This window comes from Oncorhynchus clarkii, chromosome 9 (assembly GCF_045791955.1).
Source record: "Oncorhynchus clarkii lewisi isolate Uvic-CL-2024 chromosome 9, UVic_Ocla_1.0, whole genome shotgun sequence".
Taxonomy (NCBI): Eukaryota; Metazoa; Chordata; class Actinopteri; order Salmoniformes; family Salmonidae; genus Oncorhynchus; species Oncorhynchus clarkii.
The window spans coordinates 5,083,686-5,102,717 of NC_092155.1; the positions used below are offsets into that span (position 1 = coordinate 5,083,686).

The 19,032-nt window shown below is 47.2% G+C and overlaps 3 protein-coding genes across 4 annotated transcripts in view; 2 read left to right on the top strand and 1 right to left on the bottom strand.

Annotated features, from left to right (window-relative positions):
• The window catches only part of LOC139415792 (galactose-specific lectin nattectin-like), a 1,187,935-nt gene that overhangs the window by 780,822 nt on the left and 388,081 nt on the right, over positions 1 to 19,032 (bottom strand). The gene's annotated exons all lie outside the window — the stretch shown is intronic.
• On the top strand, positions 2,882 to 5,822 carry LOC139417017 (GPRIN family member 3a). The gene has a single exon (XM_071166251.1). It carries the CDS (start codon positions 2,882 to 2,884, stop codon positions 5,324 to 5,326), a length of 2,445 nt encoding a protein of 814 aa, XP_071022352.1. The 3' UTR covers positions 5,327 to 5,822.
• LOC139415784 (protein phosphatase, Mg2+/Mn2+ dependent 1Ka) overlaps positions 13,339 to 19,032 on the top strand; it is a 22,172-nt gene continuing 16,478 nt past the window's right edge. Inside the window, exons 1-2 of the mRNA XM_071163873.1 lie at positions 13,339 to 13,476; positions 15,631 to 15,958. Of these exons, the coding sequence (XP_071019974.1) occupies positions 15,686 to 15,958 (273 nt within the window). The 5' untranslated portion in view covers positions 13,339 to 13,476; positions 15,631 to 15,685. The remainder of the gene's footprint in view (positions 13,477 to 15,630; positions 15,959 to 19,032) is intronic.

A 19,032-nucleotide genomic window follows, 5' to 3' on the forward strand; every position in this document is an offset into this window, starting at 1 on the left:
TAGCCTATAGCCTGTTTAAGAGAAATTGCATCATTGGATATTGTTAAAGCTTTCATTGTCTGCTTATATGCCCCCCCCCCTTTATTTATCATAAGGTTCTGACTTGGTGTACAGGGAGAATTCTGTAGCTGCCATTCAAAAGTGCTGAACAAATAGTTATATTGACAAAGTCCATGTCTTAATAGAAATTATGGATTTGCCTTTTATCTGCTTATCTTCCCCTTATCCCATTGTTTAGTACATCTCAACTGTCAGTAGAAACCACAAGTCAGCCATGTTTTGTTTTTTTAAAGGCAGTAAATGAGGCTGAATGAACTGTTTCGCTGCCAGACAAGGCTTCACTAATAGCCAGGTGTAGCAGTAAGGATTCACTCCATGGTGCTGAAAAAAAAGCTCTGCTGTTGGGACAGCTTTATATAGACCCTAACAGTTTGTGGGCACCGTTTGTCACCGTTATATAGTGCAATTAATGTATTGTTTAGTGTTGTATAGCGGCTTTGCTGTTATGCATTTACAACATTTTGGGGAGCTTGCCCCAACAAGATTTACATGCTAAAATCGCCACTGTGTAGCACCAAGACCCCTTGAAAATGATCAATACACTTCTTGTGTAGGCTTTACGAAACCCTCCTATTAGGGGGTTAAATAGCTTATAGAAAATGTGTATGATAACTTGAGACGCGCGACCTAGTTAGCTCGGATTCTCTTCTATTTTGCCCGTCTTCTATTTTCCTCTGCTCTCTCTGCCCCGTGATGTTTTCGTGTATCCATCCTTGAAGGCGTGGTGGCACCCCGCCGCGCGCTCTCTCTCTCTCTCGCCTCCCTCCGGACTCTAGGATCTCCCATCTCCATCTCTGTCTCCGCCCCCAATGAATGCATCGTTTCATTCATTCACCTACTGTATGCAAAGGGTAGCAAGTCGCGTTCACTGACAAATGAACGACGCACCAAGAAGGACACGCATTGCAAGTGTATCGTAATCGCTTTGACAAAAAAAAAAACTAAAAAACGATTCAAAATAATCGTGGATTTTCTGCTAAATAACTGCAAGAAAACGCGATCTTTCTAAGACGTTCTGTGCCTCCCTGTAGGCTGATAACGTTATGGATTCCTTGGCAAGGTCGACAGTAACTTCAGGTAGTGGAATACGAGCGAAAGGTACGTGAGTATGAGGCGTGGGCTAGTTTATTTACCAGTTGATTGTGTGTAAAGCTGTCGTTTCCGGTATAAACGTTCATTTAGATTCATATGTTTTATTTAACTCACAGTAGGTTTCAGGGATGTTTATACATTAACCTATAGGCTATAGATGAGGTGAATATAAGGGCTGGTGTCAATGATGGTCCTGATAAGCTTTAGATTTGCAGGAAGATAACCCAGGAGAGGAGAGAACAGGAGGGGAGGGGAGATGATAGGAGAGGACATGAGAGGAGGGGAGGGGAAAGGAGAGGAGATGAAAGGAGATGAGGGGAGAGGAGGGTAGAGGAGAGGAGAGGAGAGGAGAGAACAGGAGGGGAGGGTAGGGGAGGGGAGATGACAGGAGAGGAGGGGAGGCGAGGGGAGAGGAGATGAAAGGAGATGAGGGGAGAGGAGAGGAGAGGAGGGGAGGGGATAGGAGAAGATGGGAGTGGAGAGGACAGGAGGGGAGGGGAGAGGACAGGAGAGGAAGGGAGGGGAGGGGAAAGGAGAGGAGATGAGGGCAGGGCAGGGGAGAGAAGTGATAAGGGGAGAGGAGATGAGGGGAGGGGAAAGGAGGAAAGGAGAGGAGATGAGGGGAGGGGAAAGGACAGGAGAGGAGGGGAGGGGAAAGGAGAAGAGGGGAAAGGAGAAGGGGAAAGGAGAGGAGATGAGGGGAGGGGAAAGGACAAGAGAGGAAGGGAGGGGAGGGGAAAGGAGAAGAGGGCAAAGGAGAGGAGATGAGGGGAGGGGAGGGAAAGGGACAGGAGAGGAAGTGAGGGGAGGGGAAAGGAGAAGAGGGTAAAGGAGAGGAGGGGAGGGGAGGGGAAAGGACAGGAAGGGAGGGGAGGGGAGGGGAAAGGACAGGAGAGGAAGGGAGGGGAGGGGAGGGGAAAGGACAGGAGAGGAAGGGGGGGGAAAGGACAGGAGAGGAAGGGAGGGGAGGGGAAAGGATAAGAGGGTAAAGGAGAGGAGGTGAGAGGAGAAGACAGGAGAGGAAGGGAGGAGAGGGGAAAGGAGAAGAGGGTAAAGGAGAGGAGATGAGGGGAGGTGAGGGAAAAGGACAGGAGAGGAAGGGAGGGGAGGGGAGAGGACAGGAGAAGAGGGTAAAGGAGAGGAGGTGAGGGGAGGGGAATGGAGAAGAGGGGAAAGGAGAGGAGATGAGGGGAGGTGAGGGGAGAGGAAGGGAGAAGAGGGGAAAGGAGAGGAGATGAGGGGAGGAGAGGAAAGGAGAAGAAGGGAGGGGAGGAGATGAGGGGAGAGGACAGGAGAGGAAGGGAGGGGAGGGGAAAGGAGAGGAGATGAGGGGAGGAGAGGAAAGGAGAAGAAGGGAGGGGAGGAGAAAGGAGAGGAGATGAAGGGAGGTGAGGGGACAGGAGATGAGAAGGTGGGGGGATATTTAGTTTAGTCACATCTGTACTTCAGAGTACCATCAGTGACAACAAATGTATAATCCTGACACTGCCATGTTCTCTTCCAAGCAAATATTCAAAATGTGTGTTGAGATAAATCATATCTATTTTCCTATTTCTATTTTCCAATAACACATTTATTGTACTGCAATTCAAGTAAGCCTAATGACTGTAATATACATTTGGTCATTCTCCACCAGGCTATCAATGTGAAGATCAACCATTGACTCCAACAACCAATCAATTCACTTCTAACTGTACCTGAGGGTGTTCTAGAAGACAACGCTATTGCCATGGAAACGCCCCCGGGTTCCAAGCGGAGGACGGTGGTCGCACAGATGGAGTCGCCCCGCGCAGGGGGTGTGGCTATGCTTGTTGACGTCCTCGGCAACACAGAACCCAACACCAACCGGGGGGTGGAGCCTAAACTCAATCTCCAACTGTCGCCAGGTAAGGCCTCCCCCCATGTCACCGCGGATACCAGGAAGTTGAATGGAGGACTTGGCAGTGGCACCTCCCCTTCCTGTCTGAGGGCTGATTGCACGGGAAAGGAGGGATCATGGAGTAAAGGAGGGAGTATAGATGTGAGCGGAGGAGGGGTATTAAAACCACTAACAACGCCTGAGAGAGAGGAAGCTAAGAAAAGCAGGATCCCTATGGCTCTCTCCTTGAAAACGGACACACACACCCACACACACTCCTCACACACCACACACACCACACACACGACCACTACTAGCAGCGACCGAAGGCTGAGGTCTCCCAACATCAAACACACCACGAGCCCTAAAACACACACACACCGAACAGAACACACCTGGGATGCCAGCTCCAAAGTAGAACACTCCAGAACCCATCACTTGTCTGCGGTGAGCTCCAAGCCCTCGGCTTCCAGAACCATGCAGGGTTCTAAGGATAATCAGAAAGGTTCTAGTTCTAAAGGTCCTGCTCCACCACCCGCCCCTCTGGCCACCTCAAGCCCCAAATGTAGAACCACCGTTGACGTGATGCTCACATCAACCACCTCTGACATCATCACAGGGGGACGAGCTTCGGACTCTGACCTGTCGATGGGATCACTAGGGGTCAAGGGCAACACACCCCATAATTCTCCATTCCTGACCCCTGACCCCTTTGCTACGGCAACGGACAACACAGAGACGACTCTAGAAAATGCAGCTCGCCAACTGGAATCCAAAATGGCCGCCAAAGTCTCAGAGGGGTCGTCGACAGGGACGATGACATCACAGAGCGGCACCTGTCTGTTAGGAGGGGGAATGTCCGCAGGACCTACGCTATCCCAGAAGGCCATGCAGCGGAGTGACACGGCGGCGGCGACGTGCAAGGCCCTGGAGAGGGACGTCCATCCCCCAGAGTATCGCCGGGATGACGGGCATAGCCAAGACGATTGCGCAGGCCGGTTGCTGTGGGAGACCAAGCCACCTGGAGTCCCGCTGGGAGACCCGAGTCACGTGGGAGATGGAAATGTCATCGCCGTCACCGGCGGCAACAACAATGAAGCGTCGTCAAGGGCAACGGAGAAGGGGAAGAAAGAAATGGGAAGAAAGGAGGAGAAGGATAAACACCAGCCTCCAGGGACCAGGAGCTCCAGAGTGCGTAAAGAGGCCGGCACCATGACTAACCCCAGCGAGGTGAGGCGTTCCTGGGGTGAGGCCCGGAGGGAGGTGGGGGTTCAGGCTGTAGTGGAGGTGTGTGACCGCTCCGCCACTACCAGCCCCCGCCTGCTCGCCCTGTCCCTACGCACTCACCGTGGCAACGCAGGGAAACAGGAAGGGGTTGCTAGTGACGGACAGAGAGACACAGACTCGCGGTCCAATGGGCTGACAGCTGGGGTTCAGAGGGGGAGTATCCTTGTCTGTGACCTCTGCATGGACCAGCAGGTCAGAGGTCAGGGGTTAAATGGAGAACTGGGGCCTTTGATTGGTTTACAGAGCTCTCAGTCAAGGTTGGTCACACCGCAGAACCAGGAGGAGGGACTGAATGCAGTAGCCCCGCCCCTGTGCTGCATTCCTATTGGCCTAGCCCCATTCCAACACATCTGTCAGATAGACATCGAGCTCTGCAGCCAATCAGAGCACCCGAGCAGTAAAGATAAGCTGCCGACCACCAATGAGGAGCTGCCGACCACTGTCACCAACGACAAGCAGCAGAAACCATCCGAGACCCACAGCAAAGCTAAAACCAGACAGACAGACAATTCAGGTACCAAGACTAGCCACAAACACAGAACCCACTCCTCTCCTTCCCACTCCTCCTCTCACAGGACCCACAGACACAAACCAGGCTCGGGCAGAGACAAACAGAAACCGGGGTTGGAATGGAACCAGACTGGATCGGACCTGTTCCAGCCAGACCCAGGGAAGAGTACCACCAAACTGACTGCGGAGAATCCAGAACGAGCTGGTGACCCTGAACAGGAGAGGAAGGACTCTGGGCCGGTGCAGAACGTGGTTTGGGACGAACAAGGGATGACCTGGGAGGTGTACGGCGCGTCGGTGGATCTAGAGAGTCTGGGGTTCGCCATCCAGTCACACCTGCAGTGTAAGATCCGAGAGCACGAGAAACGCATCGGAACACTAAGGAAGTCTGTCTCCCTAGAGGTTCCCTCTCCGGGAGCGAAGAAGTGGAAGGAGAAGAAGAAGAAGAGGAGCGTTTTCCGGTCAATATGCCGACCGGGATGCTGCAGGAAACCTCCCGCGTCGCCCGCAGGGAAGTGATACAGTCTCGGAATGTTTGGAATGTTTACAGACGAAACATTCTAGAACGTTCTAAATCTAGATTGTAGATCCGTTCTAGAACATCACCCGCCAGGAAGCGAGAGAATTTTCAGGAATGTTCGTGGGCATTCCAGAATGTTCACGGATGGATATTCTAGAACAACATTATAGTCACAGGAGGTTGGTGGCCCTCTAATTGGGGAGGACGGGGCTCGTGGTAGCGACTGGAGCGGAGTTAGTGGAATGGTATCAAATACACCAAACACCTGGTTTCCATGGTTTCCATGTTGTTTGCTGCCATTCCATTGACTCTTTCCCAGCCTCCATTATTATGATGCTCCTCCCACTCGGCAGCCTCCCACTGGTTCTAATCTAGAACATTCTGGAACAGCAAACCTGTTCTTGAAATCTGATTAGGAGGATACATTTTCTACGGTTGTATCTTGGAGTCGTCCTCGGAAGGAGAAGAGATGTTCAATCTGTCAACTGTTGGTAGCACAAGGACACAAAACCCCCCCCCGAAACTATGGACAACTTTCACGCATTGTTATGATACCACGTATCTGCTGTTAGCCAAGACAGTAGCCACACGAACAGCAAGGTTATGTCCCAGAAGGCACTCTGTTACACCCTACTTATAGTGTGCTACTTTTGACCAGAGCCCATACAGGGAATAAGGGGGGTAGGGGGGCATTTTGGGACACGGACCATGACCTATACTGTATCACTGTATCATTGAACGAAGAAGATGAGTTTGTAGTTAAAACTGAAAAAATGCAATACGATTATATGATTCTCAAGTATGTATGAGAGTAGCTACAATACACTGTTTATCGACATCAGCTGTTTTCACTGAGAGACTCAATATACATTCACATCAGCTGTTTTCACTGAGAGACTCAATATACATTCATATCAGCTGTTTTCACTGAGGAGAGACTCAATATACATTCACATCAGCTGTTTTCACTGAGAGACTCAATATACATTCACATCAGCTGTTTTCACTGAGAGACTCAATATACATTCACATCAGCTGTTTTCACTGAGAGACTCAATATACATTCATATCAGCTGTTTTCACTGAGAGACTCAATATACATTCACATCAGCTGTTTTCACTGAGGAGAGACTCAATATACATTCACATCAGCTGTTTTCACTGAGGAGAGACTCAATATACATTCATATCAGCTGTTTTCACTGAGGAGAGACTCAATATATATTCATATCAGCTGTTTTCACTGAGAGACTCAATATACATTCACATCAGCTGTTTTCACTGAGGAGAGAGAGACTCAATATACATTCACATCAGCTGTTTTCACTGAGGAGAGACTCAATATACATTCACATCAGCTGTTTTCACTGAGAGACTCAATATATATTCATATCAGCTGTTTTCACTGAGAGACTCAATATAAATTCACATCAGCTGTTTTCACTGAGAGACTCAATATACATTCACATCAGCTGTTTTCACTGAGAGACTCAATATACATTCACATCAGCTGTTTTCACTGAGGAGAGACTCAATATACATTCACATCAGCTGTTTTCACTGAGAGACTCAATATACATTCACATCAGCTGTTTTCACTGAGGAGATCATAGGTGTTATTTTGTATAATAGTTTAGACTAACACTAACAGAAATACATTAATTATACCTTTTGCTGTGACACAATGGAATACACTGTATTAGTACTGTATAGGAGAACCCTTTAGTATAGGGCTTCACGAGTGCTTGAAGCGTCACCACAGACCCGGGTTCGATCCCAGGCTGTGTCACAACCAGCCGTGACCTGGAGTCCCATAGGGCGGCGCACAATTGGCCCAGCGTCATCCGGGTTAGAATAGGGTTTGGCCCAGTGTCGTCCGGGTTAGAGGAGGGTTTGGCCGGTGGGGGCTCTACTTGGCTCATCGCGCTCTGGCGACTCCTTGTGGCGGGCCGGGTGCCTGCAGGCTGACTTTGGTCGTCAGTTGAACGGTGTTTCCTCCGACACATTGGTGCGTCTGGCTTCCCGGGTTAAGCGGGGAGGGTGTTAAGGAGTGCGGTTTAGTGAGTCGTGTTTCGGGGGACTCGACCTTCGCCTCTCCCGAGCCCGTTGGGGAGTTGCAGCGATGAGACAAGATTGCAATTGGATATCACGAAATTGGGGGGGGGGGGGGGGGGGGTAAAATACAACAACAACAACAAAAAACACTGTGGCAAGAAATAACTTTATTTATATTATATATGATCACATTCCAGGACTTCAAAATAACTTTATTTATCTTATATATGATCACATTCCAGGACTTCAAAATAACTTTATTTATCTTATATATGATCACATTCCAGGACTTCAAAATAACTTTATTTATCTTATATATGATCACATTCCAGGACTTCAAAATAACTTTATTCATATTTTACAGTATATGATCACATTCCAGGACTTCAAAATAACTTTATTCATATTTTACAGTATATGATCACATTCCAGGACTTCAAAATAACTTTATTCATATTTTACAGTATATGATCACATTCCAGGACTTCAAAATAACTTTATTCATATTTTACAGTATATGATCACATTCCAGGACTTCAAAATAACTATGATACAGTATATTGTAGCGCTCCGTTTTAGCTAACTCATAGTAGCTCTACTGTTCCATTTACTTTCCCAAGATGTCCCCAGGTGTTCTAGAAATCCTGCTTGGAAGATCCCGTGAATTTAAACGGAATAAACAGGAGTCCTGTGAGTCCTCTAACCAGGATATCTGGAAAATGTGGGCTGTGGGAAAGTGCGTGTCATTTTGATGGCCTATTTCCAGCTAGCTGTAATACAACAGGACAGATTGCCTCAGCATTTCAGAAGCTTTCACCTGTCTGCTTTTACTGTTGGTTAATATTTCATCCACTTCCTCTGTTAGAATCCCCACGCTGACACACACACACACACACACACACGCCAGAGAGCTTTTATTCTGCACTTAGAGGCCTTGCGAGGGAGGTGGGTGGAGGTTAGGAAGTTGTACTGAGTGTCGTGATGTGATCAGTGAAATGAAAAAGGCGTGTCTCTTGTCTCTCCCACAGGACACAGTGTCTCGTACTGGGTCATACGTTAGACTCTTGATGTAATTGCTAACAGAGTTAGCTCTGAGAGGATTTGATTGTTGTTAGCAATAAAAGGTGCAAACTTCCTACCTAGCCTATCAGAGGGCAAGGCGGGAGCTATTTCCATATTGCGTACACCTGTCAAATCCACTCAGATCTCCATAAGTGAATGGGACGTAGAGTTTAGAGGTCCATTTTGGTGATTGTGTATTAACACTGATAGAGGAGGGGGGGCTCACCTCACCTCCTGTTTCTTTTAGGACTTTGAGAGAATATTTATTGTTCTATTTATGTACTCTATCCACTACACATGATTTGAATTCATCTGGAAAAACTAAAGTCTTTCAAAATTGGAAGAAAACCCTGTGTTTGTTCGTTGTTTCATTCCGTGTGGAATACGTGCCCTACTTCTATTTGGAAAGATATATGGAAATATTCTCTCTCTCTCTCTGACTCTCTCTCTCTCTCTCTCTCTCTCTCTCTCTCTGTCTCTCTCTCTCTCTCTCTCTGTCTATCCCCCCCTCTCTTTTCTTCCCTCTCTCTCTCTCTCTCTCTCTCTCTCTCTCTCTCTCTCTCTCTTTCTCTCTCTCTCTCTCTCTCTCTCTGTCTCTCTCTCTCTCTCTCTCTCTCTCTGTCTCTCTCTGTCTCTCTCTGTCTCTCTCTCTGTCTCTCTCTCTGTCTCTCTCTCTGTCTCTCTCTCTGTCTCTCTCTCTGTCTCTCTCTCTCTCTCTCTCTCTCAGAGGCTGTTTGAATCACAGAGGCCTGTTTGAATCACAGAGCTTAATTAAATCACAGAGTCTGTTTGATTCACAGAGTCTGTTTGAATCACAGAGGCCTGTTTGAATCACAGAGGCCTGTTTGAATTATTCACACTGTATTCAAGTAACGGTGCATGTTCACAGGGAAAAGAAGGAGAGCAGGGATATTTTATTTAAAGGGAGACACACACCAGCTGGAGAACGGGTTGATGGTGTTCCCTGATCACATACTATAGCCAGATGAGACATTATATAAGGAATCAGTATAGCCAGAGGAATCAGTCTATGAGGAATCAGTATAGCCAGAGGAATCAGTCTATGAGGAATCAGTATAGCCAGAGGAATCAGTCTATGAGGAATCAGTATAGCCAGAGGAATCAGTCTATGAGGAATCAGTATAGCCAGAGGAATCAGTCTATGAGGAATCAGTCTATGAGGAATCAGTATAGCCAGAGGAATCAGTCTATGAGGAATCAGTATAGCCAGAGGAATCAGTCTATGAGGAATCAGTATAGCCAGAGGAATCAGTCTATGAGGAATCAGTATAGCCAGAGGAATCAGTCTATGAGGAATCAGTATAGCCAGAGGAATCAGTCTATGAGGAATCAGTATAGCCAGAGGAATCAGTATAGCCAGAGGAATCAGTCTATGAGGAATCAGTATAGCCAGAGGAATCAGTATAGCCAGAGGAATCAGTCTATGAGGAATCAGTATAGCCAGAGGAATCAGTCTATGAGGAATCAGTATAGCCAGAGGAATCAGTCTATGAGGAATCAGCATAGCCAGAGGAATCAGTCTATGAGGAATCAGTATAGCCAGAGGAATCAGTATAGCCAGAGGAATCAGTCTATGAGGAATCAGTATAGCCAGAGGAATCAGTCTATGAGGAATCAGTATAGCCAGAGGAATCAGTCTATGAGGAATCAGTATAGCCAGAGGAATCAGTCTATGAGGAATCAGTATAGCCAGAGGAATCAGTATAGCCAGAGGAATCAGTCTATGAAGAATCAGTATAGCCAGAGGAATCAGTGTAGCCAGAGGAATCAGTATAGCCAGGGGAATCAGTCTATGAGGAATCAGTATAGCCAGAGGAATCAGTCTATGAGGAATCAGCATAGCCAGAGGATTCAGTCTATGAGGAATCAGTCTATGAGGAATCAGTCTATGAGGAATCAGTATAGCCAGAGGAATCAGTCTATGAGGAATCAGTATAGCCAGAGGAATCAGTCTATGAGGAATCAGTATAGCCAGAGGAATCAGTATAGCCAGAGGAATCAGTATAGCCAGAGGAATCAGTCTATGGGTAATCAGTATAGCCAGAGGAATCAGTATAGCCAGAGGAATCAGTCTATGAGGAATCAGTATAGCCAGAGGAATCAGTCTATGAGGAATCAGTATAGCCAGAGGAATCAGTATAGCCAGAGGAATCAGTCTATGAGGAATCAGTATAGCCAGAGGAATCAGTATAGCCAGAGGAATCAGTCTATGAGGAATCAGTATAGCCAGAGGAATCAGTCTATGAGGAATCAGTATAGCCAGAGGAATCAGTCTATGAGGAATCAGTATAGCCAGAGGAATCAGTCTATGAGGAATCAGCATAGCCAGAGGAATCAGTCTATGAGGAATCAGTATAGCCAGAGGAATCAGTCTATGAGGAATCAGTATAGCCAGAGGAATCAGTATAGCCAGAGGAATCAGTATAGCCAGAGGAATCAGTCTATGGGTAATCAGTATAGCCAGAGGAATCAGTATAGCCAGAGGAATCAGTCTATGAGGAATCAGTATAGCCAGAGGAATCAGTCTATGAGGAATCAGTATAGCCAGAGGAATCAGTATAGCCAGAGGAATCAGTCTATGAGGAATCAGTATAGCCAGAGGAATCAGTATAGCCAGAGGAATCAGTCTATGAGGAATCAGTATAGCCAGAGGAATCAGTCTATGAGGAATCAGTATAGCCAGAGGAATCAGTCTATGAGGAATCAGTATAGCCAGAGGAATCAGTCTATGAGGAATCAGCATAGCCAGAGGAATCAGTCTATGAGGAATCAGTATAGCCAGAGGAATCAGTCTATGAGGAATCAGTATAGCCAGAGGATTCAGTCTATGAGGAATCAGTATAGCCAGAGGAATCAGTCTATGAGGAATCAGTATTGCCAGAGGAATCAGTCTATGAGGAATCAGTATAGCCAGAGGAATCAGTCTATGAGGAATCAGTATAGCCAGAGGAATCAGTCTATGAGGAATCAGCATAGCCAGAGGAATCAGTCTATGAGGAATCAGTCTATGAGGAATCAGTCTATGAGGAATCAGTATAGCCAGAGGAATCAGTATAGACAGAGGAATCATCTCCCTTCTATGCCAGAGTCAGTCTGATTAGACTTTATTGTTACTGTAGGGGGAAATGTGTTGCAGTATCACGTTAACGTTTAAAATGCTCATAACACATGGTTGAAATATCTAATACCTTCATTCCATGGACATGCTGGTGTGTGAACAGCTCTACTGATAAGAGGATGTGTCTCCCTCTAGTGGACAGAGACAGATATCAAATATACAGGGGGCACCTGTACCAAGTCAGTGTGTAGGTGGGGGTGAAGTGTCTATGCATAGGTAACAAACAAACATCGAGTAGCAGCAGTGTACAAGGGGGGGGGGGGCTCATTGTAATGGCTGGAATGGAATAAATGAGACAGGCAGTGCTACAGTTAAAGGGTTAACACACCAGAGGAGGCTGGTGGGAGGAGCTGTAGGAGGACGGGCTCATTGTAATGGCTGGAATGGAATAAATGAGACAGACAGTGCTACAGTTAAAGGGTTAACACACCAGAGGAGGCTGGTGGGAGGAGCTGTAGGAGGACGGGCTCATTGTAATGGCTGGAACGGAATAAGCAGCAGCACAATTAGACCCAATCAAATCATAAGAAAACAAAAAGATAATTACAAAAAAAGATATTTTTTTTACAAAAAAACAGAGCAAACTAGAATGCTATTTGGCCTTAAACAGAGAGTACACAGTGGCAGAATACCTGACCACTGTGACTGACCCAAAATTAAGGAATGTTTTGACTATGTATAGACTCAGTGAGCATTGCCTTGCTATTGAGAAAGGCCGCCGTAGGCAGACCTGGCTATCAAGAGAAGACAGGCTATGTGCTCACTGCCCACAAAATGAGGTGGAAACTGAGCTGCACTTCCTAACCTGCCAAATGCATGACCATATTAGAGACGCATATTTCCCTCAGATTACACAGATCCCACAAAGAATTAGAAAACAAACCAGATTGTGATAAACTCCCATATCTACTGGGTGAAATGACACAGTGTGCCATCACAGCAGCAAGATGTGTGACCTGTTGCCACAAGAAAAGGGCAACCAGTGAAGAACAAACACCATTGTAAATACAACCCATGTTTATGTTTACAGTATTTATGCTCCCTTTTGTACTTTAACTATTTGTACATCATTACAACTCTGTATATATATATATATATATATATATATATAATATGACATTTGAAATGTCTTTACTCTTTTGGAACTTCTGTGAGTGTAATGTTACTGTTAATTTAATTGTTTATTTCACTTTTGTTTATTATCTATTTCACTTGTTTTGGCAAAGTTAACACATGTTTAACATGTTAATAAAGCCCCTAAATTGAATTGAGAGAGAGAGAGAGAGAGACAGAGAGAGACAGAGGAGAGAGAGAGAGAGAGAGAGAGAGAGAGAGACAGAGAGAGAAGAGAGAGAGAGAGAGAGAGAGAGAGAGAGACAGAGAGAGAAGAGAGAGAGAGAGAGAGAGACAGAGAGGAGAGAGAGAGAGAAGAGAGAGAGATAGGAGAGAGAGAAAGAGAGAAAGAGAGACAGAGAGAGAGAGATAGGAGAGAGAGAGAGAGAGAGAGACAGAGAGAGGAGAGAGAGAGAGAGAGAGAGAGAGAGAGAGGGTGGGGTAGAGAGAGAGGAGAGAAAGGGGGTGGGGTAGAGGAACAGAAATGGTGAGATAGAGTTAGAGATGGTGGTTGGTGGGGGGGGGGGGGGGTAGGGGGGGACAAGAGTGAGAGATACTTTATGGCGCAAATAGACCTGGCACACGGCCAAAACCACACACACCCCTGTACCCTATTGGACGCGTGTATTTGTGGTGTTTGAATGATGATTGGTGCTTCAGGGCACCGTTTAAAATGCATTGAGCAAAGCCCCTCAAGACCGGTTCAGAGCTGGGAACAATTTTCACCTGCACGTCGGGAAGGCCCATTAAGCTACCATACCATACGTAAGAACTGCAAAAGTGAGTTGAAATGTCAATTTTTTTCCCCCCCGTTTCTGACAGTACTATTCCGATGATTCATTATGAGGTAGAATTAACTATCTAGTCTACCTGACTGTTTCTTCTATTCTACAGTTTCTGATGATAGCAATTGTGTTTTTCTTTGAGTAGTTGACCACATACAACTAAATACATCCATGCATACATATATAAAACAAATAACACTAGATGCCAGAGTATTCTCTAGTGGTATTTTTGAAATGAAAATAGAAAAACCCACGCATCCCTTGTTATTCTTATCATGGCATCTCTCGTGCTATTTGTGCCGTACATGACACTTGTTTTACATTTTCACACATAGGCTAGTTGTTTTGTTACAGCCTCTGGCTGTGTCTAGACTTTACAGTTCAGGGAGTTTTAGTATTGTAATGAAGGCATGGAGCGGAGCAGGTCTCGAACCCTCGACTTTCTAGCCCGATGTCCAGCGCGCTGTGGAGCTCAAGCGGCAGAGTCGATAACCGTGTTTATAAACCCAGAGTCGTTACACTACCCTCTCTTTCAAAGAGCGCGTCGTCGCGCTAGGAACATGCTCACCGGACAAGCACACGCACTGTCGTGGATGCAAGGTTCGATCCCACTTCTGACACCAATGTAATGAAACAGGCAGGGAAGCAGGTCTCGAACCCTCGACCTCCAGCGCTGGACTTAGGGCTTTAGAAGGTCGAGGGTTCGAGACCTGCTCCCCTGCCTGTTTCATTACATTGGTGTCTCCGCTGTGCCGCGAAAGCATGCTCAAACGGCAGAGTCGATATCCGCGCGTATAAACCCAGGGTCGTCACAGTATTCTGTTCATAGACTTCTGATCATGGAAATCATGAACTTGTCATGCGTCTGAACCTACATTTAAATGTGTCTACCGTGTCCACAGTGTGTCCGGAATCCCCTTTCCTGCTCTATATTCAAATGCCGGTATGCATTCTACAAACGGTGGAATAGGCTAAACATGATAATTACACAACTGACGGCAGTAGCTAACTAGCCATCTAACCTCTGTAGCTAGCCAGCAAGCTAGCAAATAACAGTAAAGGGATTTTTCCACTCCTCAAATTGTCCAGTGTTGGTGATCGTGTGCCCACTGGACTTCACAGTAACATCATTTACAGTTGACCGGGGTCAGCTCCAGCAGGGCAGAAATGTGAGGAACTGACTTGTTGGAAAGGTTTCATCCTATGACGGTGCCATGTTATAAGTCACTGTACTCTTCATTCAGGCCATTATACTGCCAGTGTTTGTCTATGGAGATTGCATGGCTGTGTGCTCTTATACACCTGTCAGCCACAGGTGTGGCTGAAATAGGCAAATCCACTATTTTGAATGGGTGTCCACATACCGTAGTTATGATGTATATTTGGACTGTAAAAGTGGGCCCCATGTTTCACTGCCATGCACATCGCTCACTTGCTCTCTCCCTCTACCCTCCCCTCGCTCCCTCTCTCTCCCTCTACCCTCCCCTCTCTCCCTCTACCCTCCCCTCTCTTTCCCTCTACCCTCGCTCCCTCTCTCTCCCTCTACCCTCCCCTCTCTCCCTCTCTCTCCCTCTACCCTCCCCTCGCTCCCTCTCTCTCCCTCTACCCTCCCCCTCTCTCTCCCTCTACCCTCCCCTCTCTCTCCCTCTACCCTCCCCTCTCTCTCCCTCTACCCTCCCCTCGCTTCCTCTCTCTCCCTCTACCCTCCCCTCTCTCCCTCTACCCTCCCCTCGCTCCCTCTCTCTCCCTATACCCTCCCCTCTCTCTCCCTCTACCCTCCCCTCGCTCCCTCTCTCTCCCTCTACCCTCCCCTCTCTCCCTCTACCCTCCCCTCGCTCCCTCTCTCTCCCTCTACCCTCCCCTATCTCCCTCTCTCTCCCTCTACCCTCCCCTATCTCCCTCTCTCTCCCTCTACCCTCCCCTCTCTCTCTCTCCCTCTACCCTCCCCTCTCTCCCTCTCTCTCCCTCTACCCCCATCTCTCTCTCCCTCTACCCTCCCATCTCTCCCTCTCTCTCCCTCTACCCTCCCCTCGCTCCCTCTCTCTCCCTCTACTCTCCCCTCGCTCCCTCTCTCTCCCTCTACCCTCCCCTCTCTCTCCCTCTACCCCCCATCTCTCTCTGACTGTGATCTTCATCTTGTATTCTCCAGGGATAGACCCTCCATCGAACCTCTACTACAGATCTCAAACAGTCCAACCGCGATCATGTCTTCGACTATGTTCATCAACCTGGTACGCTGCGGTCGGTCTCCGTTCGGACGCCACACTGCCTTTCTGACTGCACGGTCCCCCTTGTCCCTACCAGCCTCCCCCGTGTCCCCCCCAGCCTCCCCCAGTCCGGTCCAGGTCCGGTGGAAGTGTACTGCTCGGTTTGTCTCTGACGCTAGCGGTCGACCGACCACCTGGGACTCCTTTGGGACCTGGGACAATAGGATAGAGGAACCAATTCTGCTGTCTCCTAGGAAACCCATCCCACAGGTATGTGTTATATACAGTCGGGTCCATAAATATTTAATATTTTGACCACGTTATTATCATTCTGGCTTTGTATGCCACCACAATGGATTTGAAAGTGCAGACTTGCAGCTTTAATTTGATGTCATTTACATCCAAATCGGGAAGAACTGTGTAGGAATTACAGCACTTTTTATATGTGCCCCCCACCCCAATTTTATGGCTCAAAAGTAATTGAACAAACTAACATAATCATAAATTAAATTGTAAATTTGAATACTTGGTTGCAAAACTTTTTCGGGTCAATGAAGTCTGGAACCCATAGACATCACCAGAGGCTGGGTTTCTTCCCTGCTCTGCCAGACTTTTACTGTATCTTCAGCTCAATTGGATTCAGGTCAGGTGATTGACTTGGCCATTGCAAGGTGACCGGAAACATGACCGAATACAATCAGTGTAGCTATTCCCTCCGCAAGGCAATCAGACAAGCTAAGCGTCAGTATAGAGACAAAGTGGAGTCGCAATTCAACGGCTCAAACACAAGGTATATGGCAGGGTCTACAGTCATTCACGAACTACAAAAGAAAATCCAGCCCAGTCACGGACCAGGATGTCCTGCTCCCAGACAGACTAAACAACTTCTTTGCTCGCTTTGAGGACAATACAGTGCCACCGACACGGCCGCTACCAAAACCTGCAGTCTCTCCTTCACTGTAGCCAACGTGAGTAAAACATTTAAACGTGTTAACTCTCGCAAGGCTGCAGGCCCAGACGGCATCCCCAGCCGCGCCCTCAGAGCCTGCGCAGACCAGCTGGCCGGTGTGTTTACGGACATATTAAATCAATCCTTATCCCAGTCTGCTGTTCCCACATGCTTCAAGATGGCCACCATTGTTCCTGTTCCCAAGAAAGCTAAGGTAACTGAACTAAATGACTACCACCCCATTGCACTCACTTCTGTCATCATGAAGTGCTTTGAGAGACTAGTCAAGGACCATATCACCTCCACCCTACCTGACACCCTAGACCCACTCCAATTTGCTTACCGCCCAAATAGGTCCACAGACAACGCAATCTCAACCACACTACACACTGCCCTATCCATCTGGACAAGAGGAATACCTATGTGAGAATGCTGTTCATCGACTACAGCTCGGCATTCAACACCATAGTACCCTCCATACTCGTCATTAATCTCGAGACCCTGGGTCTTGACCTGGCCCTGTGCAACTGGGTCCTGGACTTCCTGACGGGCTGCCCCCAGGTGGTGAAGGTAGGTAACAACATCTCCACCCTGCTGATCCTCAACACTGGGTCCCCACAAGGGTGCATTCTCAGCCCTCTCCTGTACTCCCTGTTCACCCACGACTGCGTGGCCACGCACGCCTCCAACTCAATCATCAAGTTTGCAGACGACACTACAGTGGTGGGCTTGATTACCAACAAAGTGTTACGGTCATCGTTGCATGAAGACGTGGACCAAAGCGCATCGTATTAATAGAACTGACCAACAACAAATAATAACAACAAAGAGAACGAACGAAACCGAAACAGTTCTGTCTGGTGCACACACAAAACAGAAAACAACTACCCACAACACACAGGTGGGAAAAGGCTACCTAAGTATGATTCTCATTCAGAGACAACGATAGACAGCTGCCTCTGATTGAGAACTACACCGGCCAAACACACAGAAATAGAAAACATAGAACACAAAACATAGAATGCCCACCCCAACTCACGCCCTGACCTTAGAGATCCTTTTTATGTCTCTATTTTGGTTTGGTCAGGGCGTGTGATTCCCAATCTCTAAGGTCAGGGTGTGACAGGTAGGCTTGATTACCAACAACGACGAGACGGACTACAGGGAGGAGGTGAGGGCGCTCGGAGTGTGGTGTCAGGAAAATAACCTCGCACTCAATGTCAACAACACAAAAGAGATGATCGTGGACTTCAGGAAACATCAGAGGGGGCAGCCCCCTATCTACATTGACGGGACAGTGGAGCGGGTGGAACGTTTTAAGTTCCTCGGCGTACACATCATGGACAAACTGAAATGGTCCACTCACACAGACAGCATCGTGAAGACCAACCTCAGGAGGCTGAAGAAATTCGGCTTGTTACCAAAAGCACTCACAAACTTCTACAGATGCACAATCGAGAGCATCCTTTCGGACTGTATCACCGCCTGGTACGGCAACTGCTCCGCCCACAACCGTAAGGCTCTCCAGAGGGTAGTGAGGTCTGCACAACGCATCACCGGGGGCAAACTACCTGCCCTCCAGGACACCTACACCACCCGATGTTACAGGAAGGCCATAAAGATCATCAAGGACAACATCCACCCGAGCCACTGCCTGTTCACCCCGCTATCATCCAGAAGGCGAGGTCAGTACAGGTGCATCGAAGCTGGGACCGAGAGACTGAAAAACAGCTTCTATCTCAAGGCCATCAGACTGTTAAACAGCCACCACTAACACTGAGTGGCTGCTGCCAACACACTGACTCAACTCTAGCCACTTTAATAAATGTATCACTAGCCACTTTAAACAATGCCACTTTATATAATGTTTACATACCCTACATTACTCATCTCATGTTTATACTGCACTCAATACCATCTACTGCATCTTGCCTATGCCGTTCTGTACCATCACTCATTCATATATCCTTATGTACATATTCTTCATCCCTTTACACTGTGTATAAGGTAGAAGTTTTGGAATTGTTAGTTAGATTACTTGTTGGTTATTACTGCATTGTCGGAACTAGAAGCACAAGCATTTCGTTACACTCGCATTAACATCTGCTAACCATGTGTATGTGACCAAATAAACTTGATTAGATTTTTAAAATAGATAATAAACAAAAGTGAAAAAAACTATACAAATAAACAGTAAACATTACTGACAAAAGTTCCCAAAGAATAAGGTCCTTTAAAATGTCATATCATAGTCTCTCTCTGTCTCTCTCTCTCTGTCTCTCTCTCTCTCTGTCTGTCTCTCTCTCTGTCTCTCTCTCTCTCTGTCTGTCTCTCTCCCCCACACTCTCCTCTCCCTCTCTGTCGCTCTGTCTCTCTCTCTCTGTCTGTCTCTCTC

Excerpts from the sequence above, each read along its gene's own strand:
- LOC139417017 (XM_071166251.1), top strand. The coding sequence starts at position 2,882 with ATGGAAACGCCCCCGGGTTCCAAGCGGAGGACGGTGGTCGCACAGATG.